General features: G+C 50.8%; 2 protein-coding genes across 3 annotated transcripts in view; both read right to left on the reverse strand.

Annotated features, from left to right (window-relative positions):
• LOC140372991 (WD repeat-containing protein 20) overlaps positions 1 to 14,789 on the reverse strand; it is a 55,311-nt gene extending 40,522 nt beyond the window's left edge. Inside the window, exons 1-3 of one of the 2 annotated variants that reach the window (XM_072459843.1) lie at positions 14,695 to 14,789; positions 14,148 to 14,575; positions 13,646 to 13,828 (exon numbers count right to left, since the gene is read on the reverse strand). In XM_072459843.1, coding sequence (XP_072315944.1) covers positions 13,646 to 13,828; positions 14,148 to 14,531 — 567 coding nt within the window. In that variant the 5' untranslated portion in view covers positions 14,532 to 14,575; positions 14,695 to 14,789. Of the gene's footprint in view, positions 1 to 13,645; positions 13,829 to 14,147 lie in introns of both variants that reach the window. The other variant, XM_072459842.1, reaches the window with a different exon arrangement.
• A 744-nt stretch (positions 14,790 to 15,533) lies between these two features.
• LOC140372227 (mitogen-activated protein kinase kinase kinase kinase 5-like) overlaps positions 15,534 to 16,054 on the reverse strand; it is a 121,842-nt gene continuing 121,321 nt past the window's right edge. The window contains exons 28-30 of the mRNA XM_072459466.1: positions 15,950 to 16,024; positions 15,759 to 15,885; positions 15,534 to 15,698 (exon numbers count right to left, since the gene is read on the reverse strand). Coding sequence (XP_072315567.1) covers positions 15,608 to 15,698; positions 15,759 to 15,885; positions 15,950 to 16,024 — 293 coding nt within the window. The 3' untranslated portion in view covers positions 15,534 to 15,607. The remainder of the gene's footprint in view (positions 15,699 to 15,758; positions 15,886 to 15,949; positions 16,025 to 16,054) is intronic.

Below are 16,054 nucleotides of genomic sequence, written 5' to 3' on the forward strand. Positions count from 1 at the left end.
ACATGACTCTCACTATGAGACCTGTACAGGAACCCCCGGCACCACATGACTCTCACTATGAGACCTGTACAGGAACCCCCGGCACCACATGACTCTCACTATGAGACCTGTACAGGAACCTCAGGCACCACATGACTCTCACTATGAGACCTGTACAGGAACCTCAGGCACCACATGACTCTCACTATGAGACCTGTACAGGAACCCCCGGCACCACATGACTCTCACTATGAGACCTGTACAGGAACCCCCGGCACCACATGACTCTCACTATGAGACCTGTACAGGAACCTCAGGCACCACATGACTCTCACTATGAGACCTGTACAGGAACCTCAGGCACCACATGACTCTCACTATGAGACCTGTACAGGAACCCCCGGCACCACATGACTCTCACTATGAGACCTGTACAGGAACCTCAGGCACCACATGACTCTCACTATGAGACCTGTACAGGAACCTCAGGCACCACATGACTCTCACTATGAGACCTGTACAGGAACCCCCGGCACCACATGACTCTCACTATGAGACCTGTACAGGAACCCCCGGCACCACATGACTCTCACTATGAGACCTGTACAGGAACCCCCGGCACCACATGACTCTCACTATGAGACCTGTACAGGAACCTCAGGCACCACATGACTCTCACTATGAGACCATTGAGCTTCACATTCTAGATCTGGAGTTGAAATAAAGTCATTTTTCAGACAAGGTAAACCCCGCCTCCTTTTTCTGTTGATGCAGGACCTGCTGGGCCCTGCGGGGCCCCCGATGTCTGCACTCTCCACATAAACACACCTCTGACCGCGCTTACGTTACCAAACTAGAGCCTGCCATGCAGCGCTGGGAGCTGAGCGCCCCCTGGTGGACACTGGTGGAGCTTCATTCAGTTTCATCCATTGTTATTTGTATTTTGTGTGCACACAGTGCTGTTGTGGCCCGCAGGCTTTACCGCATAGAACAGTGTAGTGGGAAATTGGTGAGAACAGGGAGGACATGCAGCAAATTGTCAGAAGTAGAATCAAACTGATTGCCAGATGCCTCTTAGTGTGTGTGCAGTGTGTGTACAGTGTGTGTGCAGTGTGTGTGTGTGTGTACAGTGTGTGTGTACAGTGTGTGTGTGCAGTGTGTGTGCAGTGTGCGTGTGCAGTGTGTGTGTGTGTGTGTGTGTGTGTACAGTGTGTGTGCAGTGTGCGTACAGTGTTTGAGCAGTACGAGTACAGTGTGTGTGCAGAATTTGCACTGTGTGAGTACAGTGTGTGTGCACTGTGAGTACAGTGTGTGTAGGTGTGTGTGCACTGTGTGTACAGTGTGTGTGTGTGTGTGTGTGTGTGTGTGTGCAGAGTGTGTGTACAGTGTGTGTGCAGAATTTGCACTGTGTGAGTACAGTGTGTGTGCACTGTGTGTACAGTGTGTGTGTGTGTGCAGTGTGTGTACAGTGTGTGCATACAGTGTGTGTGCAGTGTTCGTGCAGCAGTGTGTGCAGAGTGTGTGTACTGTGTGTGTGTGTGTGTGTGTGTGTACAGTGTGTGCGCAGTGTGAGTACAGTATGTGTGCAGTGTGTGCGCAGTGTGAGTACAGTATGTGTGCAGTGTGTGCGCAGTGTGAGTACAGGGTGTGTACAGTGTGTGTGCAGTATGTGCATAGTGTGTGTACAGTGTGTGTGCAGTGTGGGTGCAGAGTGCGTACAGTGTACGCGCGCAGTGTACGTAGAGTGTGTGCGCGCAGTGTGTGTGCAGTGTGTGTGCAGCAGTGTGTGTGCAGTGTGTGTGTACAGTGTGCGTGTGCAGTGTGGGTGCAGAGTGCGTACAGTGTACGCGCGCAGTGTACGTAGAGTGTGTGCGCGCAGTGTGTGTGCAGTGTGTGTGCAGCAGTGTGTGTGCAGTGTGTGTGTACAGTGTGCGTGTGCAGTGTGCGCACAGTGTGTGTACAGTGTGTGTGCAGAGTCATCACAGTGTGTGTGCAATGTGTGCACAGTGTGCGTACAGTGTGTGTACAGTGTATGTTAACTGTGTGCAGAGTGTGCAGAGTGTAAGTACAGTGTGTGCCCAGTGGGTGTACAGTGTGTGTGCACTGTGTGTGCAGTGTGTGTGTACAGTGTGCGTGTGCAGTGTGCGCACAGTGTGTGTACAGTGTGTGTGCAGAGTCATCACAGTGTGTGTGCAATGTGTGCACAGTGTGCGTACAGTGTGTGTACAGTGTATGTTCACTGTGTGCAGAGTGTGCAGAGTGTAAGTACAGTGTGTGCCCAGTGTGTGTACAGTGTGTGCGCACTGTGTGTGCACAGTGTGTGTGCACTGTGTGTGCACAGTGTGTGTGCAGTGTGTGCCCAGTGTGTGCACAGTGTGTGTGCAGTGTGTGTACAGTGTGTGTGCAGTGTGCGTGCAGCAGTGTGTGCAGTGTATGAGCAGAGTGTGTGTACAGTGTGTGTGTACAGTGTGTGCACAGTGTGTGTGCATAGTGTGTGCACACAGTGTGTGCATAGTGTGTGCACACAGTGTGTGTACAGTGGGTGTGCAGTGTGTGCACAGTGTGCGTAGAGTGTGTGTGCAGCGTGAGTACAGTGTGTGTACAGTGTGTGCGCAGTGTGTGCACAGTGTGTGTACAGTATGCACAGTGTGCGTATAGTGTGGGTGTGCAGTGTGTGCACAGTGTGCGTACAGTGTGTGTGCAGTTAGTGTGCAGTGTGTGCGCAGTGTGTGAGCGGTATGTGTACAGTGTGTGCGCAGAGTGAGTACAGTGTGTGTGCAGTGTGTGTGTGTACAGTGTGTGCACAGTGTATCTGCAGTGTGTGTATAGTGTGTGTACAGTGTGTGCTCAGTGTGTACAGTGTGTGAGTACAGTGTGTGCGCAGTGTGTGAGTACAGTGTGTGCGCAGTATGTGTACAGTGTGTGTGCAGTGTGTGTACAGTGTGTGTGCAGTGTGCGTGCAGCAGTGTGTGCAGTGTGTGAGCAGAGTGTGTCTACAGTGTGTGTGTGTGTACAGTGTGTGCACAGTGTGTGTGCATAGTGTGTGTACAGTGTGTGCGCAGCGTGAGTACAGTGTGTGCGCAGTGTGCGCACAGTGTGTGTACAGTGTGCACCGTGTGCATACAGTGTGCGTGCAGAATTTGCACTGTGAGTACAGTGTTTGTACAGTGTGTGTGTGTATGTGTGTGTGTGTGCATAGTGTGTGTACAGTGTGTGTGCAGTGTGCGTGCAGCAGTGTGTGCAGAGTGTGTGTACAGTGTGTGTGCAGTATGTGTGCAGTATGTGCGCAGTCTGTGCGCACAGTGTGAGTACAGTGTGAGCGCAGTGTGTGTACAGTGTTTGAGCAGTACGAGTACAGAGTGTGTACAGTGTGTGTTCACTGTGTGCAGAGTGTGCACAGTGTGAGTTCAGTGTGTGTCCAGTGTGTGTACAGTGTGTGTGCAGTGTGTGCCCAGTGTGTGCCCAGTGTGTACAGTGTGTGTGTGTAGTGTGTGTACAGTGTGTGCAGTGTGCGAGCAGCAGTGTGTGCAGTGTGCGTGCAGAAGTGTGTGCAGAGTGTGTGTACATTGTGTGTGTGTGAGTGTGTACAGTGTGTGCGCAGTGTGTGTACAGTGTGTGCAAAGTGTGTCTGCAGTGTGTGTATAGTGTGTGTACAGTGTGTGTGCAGTGTGTGTGCAGAGTGTGTGTGCACAGTGTGTGCGCAGTGTGTGTGTGTACAATGTGTGCAGCAGTGTGTGTACAGTGTGTGCAAAGTGTGTCTGCAGTGTGTGTATAGTGTGTGTACAGTGTGTGCGCAGTGTGTGTACAGTGTTTGTGCAGTGTGTGTGCACAGTGTGTGTGCACAGTGTGTGCGCAGTGTGTGTGTGTAGAGTGTGTGCACAGTGTGTGTACAGTGTGTGTACAGTGTGTGTGCAGTGTGTGCACTGTGAGTGAAGTGTGTGCAGTGTGCATAGAGTGTGCATACATTGTGCGTACAGTGTGTGTGCAGAATTTGCACTGTGTGAGTACAGTGTGTGTGCACTGTGTGTACAGTGTGTGTGTGTGTGTGTATGTGTGTGTGTGTGCAGAGTGTGTGTACAGTGTGTGCATACAGTGTGTGTGCAGTGTTCGTGCAGCAGTGTGTGCAGAGTGTGTGTATTGTGTGTGTGTGTGTGTGTACAGTGTGTGCGCAGTGTGAGTACAGTATGTGTGCAGTGTGTGCGCAGTGTGAGTACAGGGTGTGTACAGTGTGTGTGCAGTGTGTGCACAGTGTGTGTACAGTGTGTGTGCAGTGTGTGTGCACAGTGTGGGTGCAGAGTGCGTACAGTGTACGCGCGCAGTGTACGTAGAGTGTGTACGTGCAGTGTGTGTGCAGTGTGTGTGCAGCAGTGTGTGCACAGTGTGTGTGCAGTGTGTGTGTACAGTGTGCGTGTGCAGTGTGCGCACAGTGTGTGTACAGCAGTGTGTGCAGAGTCATCACAGTGTGTGTGCAATGTGTGCACAGTGTGCGTACAGTGTGCGTACAGTGTGTGTACAGTGTGTGTACAGTGTTTGAGCAGTACGAGTACAGTGTGTGTACAGTGTATGTTCACTGTGTGCAGAGTGTGCAGAGTGTAAGTACAGTGTGTGCCCAGTGTGTGTACAGTGTGTGCACAGTGTGTGTGCACTGTGTGTGCACAGTGTGTGTGCAGTGTGTGTGCAGTGTGTGCCCAGTGTGTGCACAGTGTGTGTGCAGTGTGTGTACAGTGTGTGTGCAGTGTGCGTGCAGCAGTGTGTGCAGTGTATGAGCAGAGTGTGTGTACAGTGTGTGTGTACAGTGTGTGCACAGTGTGTGTGCATAGTGTGTGCACACAGTGTGTGTACAGTGGGTGTGCAGTGTGTGCACAGTGTGCGTAGAGTGTGTGTGCAGCGTGAGTACAGTGTGTGTACAGTGTGAGCGCAGTGTGTGCACAGTGTGTGTACAGTGTGTGTACAGTATGCACAGTGTGCGTATAGTGTGGGTGTGCACAGTGTGCGTACAGTGTGTGTGCAGTTAGTGTGCAGTGTGTGCGCAGTGTGTGAGCGGTATGTGCAGAGTGTGTGCGCAGAGTGAGTACAGTGTGTGTGCAGTGTGTGTGTGTACAGTGTGTGCACAGTGTATCTGCAGTGTGTGTATAGTGTGTGTACAGTGTGTGCTCAGTGTGTACAGTGTGTGAGTACAGTGTGTGCGCAGTGTGTGAGTACAGTGTGTGCGCAGTATGTGTACAGTGTGTGTGCAGTGTGTGTGCAGTGTGCGTGCAGCAGTGTGTGCAGTGTGTGAGCAGAGTGTGTCTATAGTGTGTGTGTGTACAGTGTGTGCACAGTGTGTGTGCATAGTGTGTGTACAGTGTGTGCGCAGCGTGAGTACAGTGTGTGTACAGTGTGTGCGCAGTGTGTGCACAGTGTGTGTGCAATGTGTGCACAGTGTGCGTACAGTGTGTGTACAGTGTATGTTAACTGTGTGCAGAGTGTGCAGAGTGTAAGTACAGTGTGTGCCCAGTGGGTGTACAGTGTGTGTGCACTGTGTGTGCAGTGTGTGTGTACAGTGTGCGTGTGCAGTGTGCGCACAGTGTGTGTACAGTGTGTGTGCAGAGTCATCACAGTGTGTGTGCAATGTGTGCACAGTGTGCGTACAGTGTGTGTACAGTGTATGTTCACTGTGTGCAGAGTGTAAGTACAGTGTGTGCCCAGTGTGTGTACAGTGTGTGTGCACTGTGTGTGCACAGTGTGTGTGCACTGTGTGTGCACAGTGTGTGTGCAGTGTGTGCCCAGTGTGTGCACAGTGTGTGTGCAGTGTGTGTACAGTGTGTGTGCAGTGTGCGTGCAGCAGTGTGTGCAGTGTATGAGCAGAGTGTGTGTACAGTGTGTGTGTACAGTGTGTGCACAGTGTGTGTGCATAGTGTGTGCACACAGTGTGTGCATAGTGTGTGCACACAGTGTGTGTACAGTGGGTGTGCAGTGTGTGCACAGTGTGCGTAGAGTGTGTGTGCAGCGTGAGTACAGTGTGTGTACAGTGTGTGCGCAGTGTGTGCACAGTGTGTGTACAGTATGCACAGTGTGCGTATAGTGTGGGTGTGCAGTGTGTGCACAGTGTGCGTACAGTGTGTGTGCAGTTAGTGTGCAGTGTGTGCGCAGTGTGTGAGCGGTATGTGTACAGTGTGTGCGCAGAGTGAGTACAGTGTGTGTGCAGTGTGTGTGTGTACAGTGTGTGCACAGTGTATCTGCAGTGTGTGTATAGTGTGTGTACAGTGTGTGCTCAGTGTGTACAGTGTGTGAGTACAGTGTGTGCGCAGTGTGTGAGTACAGTGTGTGCGCAGTATGTGTACAGTGTGTGTGCAGTGTGTGTACAGTGTGTGTGCAGTGTGCGTGCAGCAGTGTGTGCAGTGTGTGAGCAGAGTGTGTCTACAGTGTGTGTGTGTGTACAGTGTGTGCACAGTGTGTGTGCATAGTGTGTGTACAGTGTGTGCGCAGCGTGAGTACAGTGTGTGCGCAGTGTGCGCACAGTGTGTGTACAGTGTGCACCGTGTGCATACAGTGTGCGTGCAGAATTTGCACTGTGAGTACAGTGTTTGTACAGTGTGTGTGTGTATGTGTGTGTGTGTGCATAGTGTGTGTACAGTGTGTGTGCAGTGTGCGTGCAGCAGTGTGTGCAGAGTGTGTGTACAGTGTGTGTGCAGTATGTGTGCAGTATGTGCGCAGTCTGTGCGCACAGTGTGAGTACAGTGTGAGCGCAGTGTGTGTACAGTGTTTGAGCAGTACGAGTACAGAGTGTGTACAGTGTGTGTTCACTGTGTGCAGAGTGTGCACAGTGTGAGTTCAGTGTGTGTCCAGTGTGTGTACAGTGTGTGTGCAGTGTGTGCCCAGTGTGTGCCCAGTGTGTACAGTGTGTGTGTGTAGTGTGTGTACAGTGTGTGCAGTGTGCGAGCAGCAGTGTGTGCAGTGTGCGTGCAGAAGTGTGTGCAGAGTGTGTGTACATTGTGTGTGTGTGAGTGTGTACAGTGTGTGCGCAGTGTGTGTACAGTGTGTGCAAAGTGTGTCTGCAGTGTGTGTATAGTGTGTGTACAGTGTGTGTGCAGTGTGTGTGCAGAGTGTGTGTGCACAGTGTGTGCGCAGTGTGTGTGTGTACAATGTGTGCAGCAGTGTGTGTACAGTGTGTGCAAAGTGTGTCTGCAGTGTGTGTATAGTGTGTGTACAGTGTGTGCGCAGTGTGTGTACAGTGTTTGTGCAGTGTGTGTGCACAGTGTGTGTGCACAGTGTGTGCGCAGTGTGTGTGTGTAGAGTGTGTGCACAGTGTGTGTAGAGTGTGTGTGCAGTGTGTGTACAGTGTGTGTGCAGTGTGTGCACTGTGAGTGAAGTGTGTGCAGTGTGCATAGAGTGTGCATACATTGTGCGTACAGTGTGTGTGCAGAATTTGCACTGTGTGAGTACAGTGTGTGTGCACTGTGTGTACAGTGTGTGTGTGTGTGTGTATGTGTGTGTGTGTGCAGAGTGTGTGTACAGTGTGTGCATACAGTGTGTGTGCAGTGTTCGTGCAGCAGTGTGTGCAGAGTGTGTGTATTGTGTGTGTGTGTGTGTGTACAGTGTGTGCGCAGTGTGAGTACAGTATGTGTGCAGTGTGTGCGCAGTGTGAGTACAGGGTGTGTACAGTGTGTGTGCAGTGTGTGCACAGTGTGTGTACAGTGTGTGTGCAGTGTGTGTGCACAGTGTGGGTGCAGAGTGCGTACAGTGTACGCGCGCAGTGTACGTAGAGTGTGTACGTGCAGTGTGTGTGCAGTGTGTGTGCACAGTGTGTGTGCAGTGTGTGTGTACAGTGTGCGTGTGCAGAGTCATCACAGTGTGTGTGCAATGTGTGCACAGTGTGCGTACAGTGTGCGTACAGTGTGTGTACAGTGTGTGTACAGTGTTTGAGCAGTACGAGTACAGTGTGTGTACAGTGTATGTTCACTGTGTGCAGAGTGTGCAGAGTGTAAGTACAGTGTGTGCCCAGTGTGTGTACAGTGTGTGCACAGTGTGTGTGCACTGTGTGTGCACAGTGTGTGTGCAGTGTGTGTGCAGTGTGTGCCCAGTGTGTGCACAGTGTGTGTGCAGTGTGTGTACAGTGTGTGTGCAGTGTGCGTGCAGCAGTGTGTGCAGTGTATGAGCAGAGTGTGTGTACAGTGTGTGTGTACAGTGTGTGCACAGTGTGTGTGCATAGTGTGTGCACACAGTGTGTGTACAGTGGGTGTGCAGTGTGTGCACAGTGTGCGTAGAGTGTGTGTGCAGCGTGAGTACAGTGTGTGTACAGTGTGAGCGCAGTGTGTGCACAGTGTGTGTACAGTGTGTGTACAGTATGCACAGTGTGCGTATAGTGTGGGTGTGCACAGTGTGCGTACAGTGTGTGTGCAGTTAGTGTGCAGTGTGTGCGCAGTGTGTGAGCGGTATGTGCAGAGTGTGTGCGCAGAGTGAGTACAGTGTGTGTGCAGTGTGTGTGTGTACAGTGTGTGCACAGTGTATCTGCAGTGTGTGTATAGTGTGTGTACAGTGTGTGCTCAGTGTGTACAGTGTGTGAGTACAGTGTGTGCGCAGTGTGTGAGTACAGTGTGTGCGCAGTATGTGTACAGTGTGTGTGCAGTGTGTGTGCAGTGTGCGTGCAGCAGTGTGTGCAGTGTGTGAGCAGAGTGTGTCTATAGTGTGTGTGTGTACAGTGTGTGCACAGTGTGTGTGCATAGTGTGTGTACAGTGTGTGCGCAGCGTGAGTACAGTGTGTGTACAGTGTGTGCGCAGTGTGTGCACAGTGTGTGTACAGTGTGTGTACAGTGTGCACAGTGTGCATACAGTGTGCGTGCAGAATTTGCACTGTGAGTACAGTGTTTGTACAGTGTGTGTGTGTATGTGTGCGTGCAGCAGTGTGTGCAGAGTGTGTGTACAGTGTGTGTGCAGTATGTGCGCAGTGTGTGCGCACTGTGTGTGCACAGTGTGAGTACAGTGTGAGCGCAGTGTGTGTACAGTGTTTGAGCAGTACGAGTACAGAGTGTGTACAGTGTGTGTTCACTGTGTGCAGAGTGTGCACAGTGTGAGTTCAGTGTGTGTCCAGTGTGTGTACAGTGTGTGTGCAGTGTGTGCCCAGTGTGTGCCCAGTGTGTACAGTGTTTGTGTGTAGTGTGTGTACAGTGTGTGCAGTGTGCGAGCAGCAGTGTGTGCAGTGTGCGTGCAGAAGTGTGTGCAGAGTGTGTGTACATTGTGTGTGTGTGAGTGTGTACAGTGTGTGCGCAGTGTGTGCAGCAGTGTGTGTACAGTGTGTGCAAAGTGTGTCTGCAGTGTGTGTATAGTGTGTGTACAGTGTGTGTGCAGTGTGTGTGCAGAGTGTGTGTGCACAGTGTGTGCGCAGTGTGTGTGTGTACAATGTGTGCAGCAGTGTGTGTACAGTGTGTGCAAAGTGTGTCTGCAGTGTGTGTATAGTGTGTGTACAGTGTGTGTGCAGTGTGTGTGCACAGTGTGTGCGCAGTGTGTGTGTGTACAGTGTGTGCACAGTGTGTGTAGAGTGTGTGTGCAGTGTGTGTACAGTGTGTGTGCAGTGTGTGCACTGTGTGTGAAGTGTGTGCAGTGTGCATAGAGTGTGCATACATTGTGCGTACAGTGTGTGTAGAATTTGCACTGTGTGTGTGCACTTTGTGTACAGTGTGTGAGTGTGTGTGTGTGTGCACAGTGTGCTTACAGTGTGTGTGTACAGTGTGTGCGCAGTGTTAGTACAGTGTGTACAGTGTGTGTGCAGAGTGCGTACAGTGTGTGCGTGCAGTGTGCGTAGAGTATGTGCGCGCAGTGTGTGTGAAGTGTGTGTGCAGCTGTGTGTGCAGTGTGTGTTCAGTGTGATCACAGTGTGTGCAAAGTGTGTCTGCAGTGTGTGTTTAGTGTGTGTACAGTGTGTGTGCAGTGTATGTGTGTGTACAGTGTGTGTGCAGTGTGTGCACAGTGTGTGTGCACAGTGTGTGTGTGTACAGTGTGTGCATAGTGTGTGTAGAGTGTGTGTGCAGTGTGTGCACAGTGTGAATACAGTGTGTGTGCAGTGTGTATACAGTGTGTGCACAGTGTGTATACAGTGTGTGCACAGTGTGTGTGCAGTGTGTGCTCAGTGTGTGTACAGTGTGTGTGCACTGTGTGTGAAGTGTGTGCACAGTGTGCATAGAGTGTGCATACATTGTGCGTACAGTGTGTGTGTAGAATTTCCACTGTGTGAGTACAGTGTGTGCACTGTGTGTACAGTGTGTGTGAGTGTGTGTGCACAGTGTGTGCACAGTGTGTGCGTACAGTGTGTGTGCAGTGTGCGTGCAGCAGTGTGTGCAGAGTGTGTGTACAGTGTGTGTGTACAGTGTGTGTGCAGTGTGAGTACAGTATGTAAGCAGTGTGTGCGCAATGTGAGTAGAGTGTGTGTGTAGTGTGTGTGCACAGTGTGAGTACAGTGTGTACAGTGTGTGTGTGCACAGTGTGCGTAAAGTATGTGCGCGCAGTGTGTGTGCAGCTATGTGCGCAGTGTGTGTACAGTGTGCGAGTGCAGTGTGCGCACAGTGTGTGTGCAATGTGTGCACAGTGTGTGTGCACAGTGTGCATACAGTGTGTGCGCAGTGTGAGTACAGTGTGAGTGCAGTGTGTGTACAGTGTTTGAGCAGTACGAGGACAGTGTGTGTACAGTGTGTGTTCACTGTGTGCAGTGTGCAAAGTGCGAGTTCAGTGTGTACCCAGTGTGTGTACAGTGTGTGTACAGTGTGTGTGCAGTGTGTGCGCAGTGTGAGTACAGTGTGTGCGCAGTGTGAGTACAGTGTGTGTACAGTGTGTGTACAGTGTGTGTACAGTATGCACAGTGTGTGTGCAATGGAATGTGTGCACAAAGTCGGTGTGTAGTGTGTGCACAGTGTGCGTACAGTGTGTGTACAGTGTGTGTGTAGTTGGTGTGCAGTTGGTGTGCAGTGTGTGCGCAGTGTGTGCGCAGTGTGTGAGCAGTGTGTGTACAGTGTGTGCGCAGTGTGGACGTACAGTGTGTGTGCAGTGTACGTGCAGCAGTGTGTGCAGAGTGTGTGTACAGTGTGTGCGCAGTGTGTGTGCAGTGTGTGCATAGTGTGTGTACAGTGTGTGCACAGTGTGTGTAGAGTGTGAGTGCAGTGTGAGCACAGTGTGTGTGCAGTGTGTGTACAGTGTGTGCACAGTGTGTGTGAAGTGTGTGCACAGTGTGTGCGCAGTACGAGTACAGTGTGTTCACTGTGTGCACAGTGTGTGTGTGCAGAATTTGCACTGTCTGAGTACAGTTTGTGTTTACAGTGTGTGCGCAGTGTGTGTGCACAGTGTGTGCATAGTGTGTGTACAGTGTGTGCGCAGTGTGAGTACAGTATGTGCGCAATGTGTGCGCAGTGTGAGTACAGGGTGTGTACAGTGTGTGTGCAGTGTGTGTACAGTGTTTGTGCAGAGTGCGTATACAGTGTGTGCGTGCAGTGTGTGTGCAGTGTGTGCGCACAGTGTGTGTACAGTGTGTGTGTACAGTGTGCAGTGTGTGTACAGTGTGCAGTGTTTGTACAGTGTGTGCACAGTGTGCGTACAGTGTGTGTGCAGTGCATGCACAGTGTGTGTGCAGAGTGTGTGCACAGTGTGTGCACAGTGTGTGTACAGTATATGCAGTGTGTGTATACAGTGTGTGTGAAGAGTGCGTACAGTGTGTGTGCACAGTGTGTGTGTGCCGTGTTTGTGCAGTGTGTGTGCAGCAATGTGCACAGTGTGTGTATGTCCAGTGTGTATACAGCAGGGGTGTCCAAACTTTTTTCACCAAGGGCCGCATCTTAACACTCAAACTGGGCAGAGGGCCACAAACAACTTGACAATGTCGAATTTGTTGAATTACAAAGTGAATCATTAGACATTGTGCATTTGACGTAATTGCGATGAGCCTCCACCTTTAATTAGACCTAGAACATTAATATTAGGTTTGTATAACATCAATATGCCTGAATTTTCCCAATTTCACAGTAAAAAGTACTACTTTTTGTTGTTTGGGCCGACAGCAGGAAGCTGGAGGGCCAACAAAAATTGGTCTGAGGGCCGCATTTGGCCCCCGGGCCCTAGTTTGGACATGCCTGGTATACAGTGTCTACAGTGTGTGTACAGTGTGTGTGTGTGCAGTGTGTGTACAGTGTGTGCACAGTGTGCGCGCAGTGTGTCTGCAGTGTGTGCATAGTGTGTGTACAGTGTGTGTGCAGTGTGTGCACACAGTGTGTGTACAGTGTGTGTGTGCAGGGTGTGTGCAGTGTGTGTGCAGAGTGTGTGCACAGTGTGTGCGCAGTGTGAGTACAGTGTGAGTACAGTGTGAGTGCAGTGTGTGTACAGTGTTTGAACAGTACAAGTACAGTGTGTGTACAGTGTGTACAGTGTGTGTTCACTGTGTGCAGAGTGTGCACAGTGTGAGTTCAGTGTGTACCCAGTGTGTGTACAGTGTGTGCAGTGTGTGTGTACAGTGTGTGTACAGTATGCACAGTGTGTGTGCAATGGAATGTGTGCACAGTGTGGGTGTGCAGTGTGTGCACAGTGTGCGTACAGTGTGTGTACAGTGTGTGTGCATTGTGTGCGCAGTTGTTGTGCAGTGTGTGAGCAGTGTGTGCGCAGTGTGTGAGCAGTGTTTGTACAGTGTTTGCGCAGAGTGAGTACAGTGTGTGTGCAGTGTGGGCGTACAGTGTGTGTGTACAGTGTGTGCGCAGCGTGTGTGCAGTGTGTGCATAGTGTGTGTACAGTGTGTGCACAGTGTGTGTAGAGTGTGAGTGCAGTGTGTGCACAGTGTGAGTACAGTGTGTGTGCAGTGTGTGTACAGTGTGTGTGCAGTGTGTGCAGAGTGTGTGTGACGTTTGTGCACAGTGTGTACAGTGTGTGTGCAGTGTGTGTACAGTGTGTGCGCAGTACGAGTACAGTGTGTTCACTGTGTGCAGTGTGTGTGCAGAATTTGCACTGTGTGAGTACAGTGTGTGTGTACAGTGTGTGCATAGTATGTGTACAGTGTATGTACAGTGTGTGCACAGTGTGTGCGCAGTGTGTCTGCAGTGTGTGTATAGTGTGTGTACAGTGTGTGTGCGCAGTGTTTGTGCAGTGTGTGCGCACAGTGTGTGTGTGTGAAGTGTGAGTGTACAGTGTGCAGTGTGCGTACAGTGTGTGTGCAGTGTGTGTACAGTGTGTGTGCAGAGTGTGTGCACAGTGTGTGTGCAGTGTGTGTATACAGTGTGTGTGCAGAGTGCGTACAGTGTGTGTGCAGTGTGTGTGCAGCAGTGTGCACAGTGTGTGTATGTGTGCAGTGTGTGTACAGTGTCTACAGTTCGTGTACAGTGTGTGTACAGTGTGTGCGCAGTGTGTGTGTGTGTGTGTGTGTGTGTGCAGTGTGTATACAGTGTGTGCACAGTGTGTGCGCAGTGTGTCTGCAGTGTGTGTATAGTGTGTGTACAGTGTCTTTACAGTATTTGCACAGTGTGTGTGCAGTGTTTAGTGTGTGCGCTGTGTGTACAGTGTGATTACAGTGTGCGTGTGCAGTGTGTGGGCAGTGTGTGTACAGTGTGTGCACAGTATGTGTGCACACTGTTCGTACAGTGTGCGTAGTGTGTGTGCAGTGTGCGTAGTGTGTGTGCAGTGTGCGTAGTGTGTGTGCAGTGTGCGTGCAGCAGAGCCGTACCTCCTCGTTGAAGAGTTTGCTGGTCTCCTTCTTGATGGGATCCAAGTACTGCACCTGTCCTGCCGAGAAGCCCACAATGAGGGCCACACTGTCTGCACTGGCTGAGTGTTGGTTGAAGTCGTGGCAGGTGGGCTGCGTGCCTTTGTAAATGCGCTTGTCAATGGGCTTGCTCAGGTCTATAGCCTAGAGAAGACACACAAGTGACAATGTCAGAAGGCCTGGTCCTTCCCTCAACATTTAGCATCACAAAGTGTATTAGAGCAACAATGTTTAAGGCTGTTCAGGAGTCAGGAGACACTAGTTTATGATGATACTGTAAGTCTTCGATTTGGTTTTCTATTTGAGAGGTACATTTCATATCATTCTACAGCTCAGCTGATTTCTCTGTTCTGCTGCTGTATCATCACCACCAAAAGGCAGCACAGAGAGAAGATGCAGGACCAGGCACAGACCCGTGCAGGCTCCGGAGGACCAGGCACAGACCCGTGCGGGCTCCGCTCACCTTCTTGATGTTCGTGTACGTGTAGAAGTAGAGCTCGCGGCCGATGTTGAAGCACACGCGCTCGGACTCCTCTCCCGGGTCCTCGGGCTGCAGTTTGACAATGGACACACGGACAGGAGGCAGGAAACCCGCCGGTGACGAGTTCGTTCCAGCGTTTGAGGAGGACGCAGCGGCCCCTGGCCCCTGCAACAACCCGACCCCTGCGCCTGGGATGGCCCCAGGCCCCGCCACCGGCCCCAGCGTGGTTCCCGCAGACGCGCCCCGGGCCAGGCCTCCTCGCTGCTGTGAATCGGAGAGAGTGAGCAGTTTGTAGAAGCCTTCTCTGGTGCGGAACTGCGATTTAATCTCATTGATATCCTTCAGTGTGCCGCCATCTCCGGCCATTTTTAGCAGCAACAAACAAGCTGCACAGGAAACCAAGATGTGACCTGGAAATGATAGAAAAACAAATGGCAAAAGCAGATGAGAGCGGCGCGCTCAGCCGGGCTGACGTCCACGAGCGGAGCGCCACAGCGCATCTTTCTCACGCCGCCGCCAAACAACCAACCCGGGGATGAAGCGTCTGTCTCCCGGAGTCAGCATCCAGCATCCTCTCCTGCGCCGCGCAGCCGCAGCCTCCGCGCAGCCGCAGCCTCCGCGCAGCCGCAGACGCCGCGCAGCCGCAGACGCCGTGCGGAGATGCGTAACTGCGTAATCCCACGTGCCGTGGTCACAAGTAGAACATTTGAATCTGCTAAAGAGGATTTACGTATTTAATAAATCTGTAGTTAACCTACAGTTACTTTACTTGAGTAACTTTTTGAAGAAATTGCAGCTCTTACTTAAGTAAAGGGGTTTTCTGTCCTTTGAAAATACTAGATTTTAGCGTTAATAATCTTTTTTCTTCTTACAATTATATTAACTTAACATTATAGATCTGATTTTATATCCAGTAGATAATAACTGGATATAAGTAATTTCTTGGATCCCGACCTTTTACTTTTACTTTAGTAATATTGTTTTATATTTTGAAGTAACTACACTTGAGTACATTTTTTTGATACTCTATAACCTGACAAACACCAAGTTTGTGTTAGTTTCACGGACAAATAACCAAACGTAGACTCTAAAAAGTGATTTAGTTTGACAAAAACAACAAACAAATGAACAAATATATCATCAGCTTTTCATTGTTCTGTTTTATTTGACTTTATTTGATCGCCTTTCATGAAAATAAAAAAAAATTGCAAGGAATTTTAAAATCAGCAGTTCAGATGGAAATACCACCAACAACGCCCTCTAGTGTGCAAATATACTCAAGCACAGTCCCCTGAAAGGGCCCTCAGACTTCACAGAGCTGGGACAGGTTTGTCTTGTCAGCTGTAATGATGGACACATCCACATCTTTTACTCCACAGCTCATCTTAACATTTCTCTAAAGGTCCAGAGTCCTAACAGAGCCATGTCTCCATCGCGTGGCATCAGGGCAGCAGGACGAAGTGGTCCGCCTCCTCCAGGAGGTAGAGATTGGACAGATGCTCTTCTGTCCGCCGAGTCTCTAACAGCACCAGCCTGTGAGCAGAGACACACGTCAACAACACTGTGAACATTGTGGCGGTGCCGTGGCCGTACCTGTCAGAAGGCAGTAAGTAGTAGCTCTTCTTGTAGTCAGTGATCTCCTGGAGTACCTCACTGTTGTCAAGTCCTCTCCTCTGCCAGCCGTGGAGCCACACCGCCAGCAACGAGTCCCCCAAAGACACTGCACACAACAGGCTCATGTCAGCACCCAGCAGGTGAGCCTGTGTGTGCACATGTGCACTCACCAACAGACTCCACCTCCTCTGAAAAGCCACTCTGACTCTTCAGCTCCCCCTCCAGGCCGACGATGTAAACTGACTCTGAGAAGAGGAGGATGATCATTCATGAGA

The sequence above is a fragment of the Eucyclogobius newberryi genome, unplaced genomic scaffold (genome assembly GCF_026437365.1).
Source record: "Eucyclogobius newberryi isolate DKJ021-1_F unplaced genomic scaffold, fEucNew1.0.hap1 SCAF_10, whole genome shotgun sequence".
In the NCBI taxonomy this organism is placed as follows: domain Eukaryota; kingdom Metazoa; phylum Chordata; class Actinopteri; order Gobiiformes; family Gobiidae; genus Eucyclogobius; species Eucyclogobius newberryi.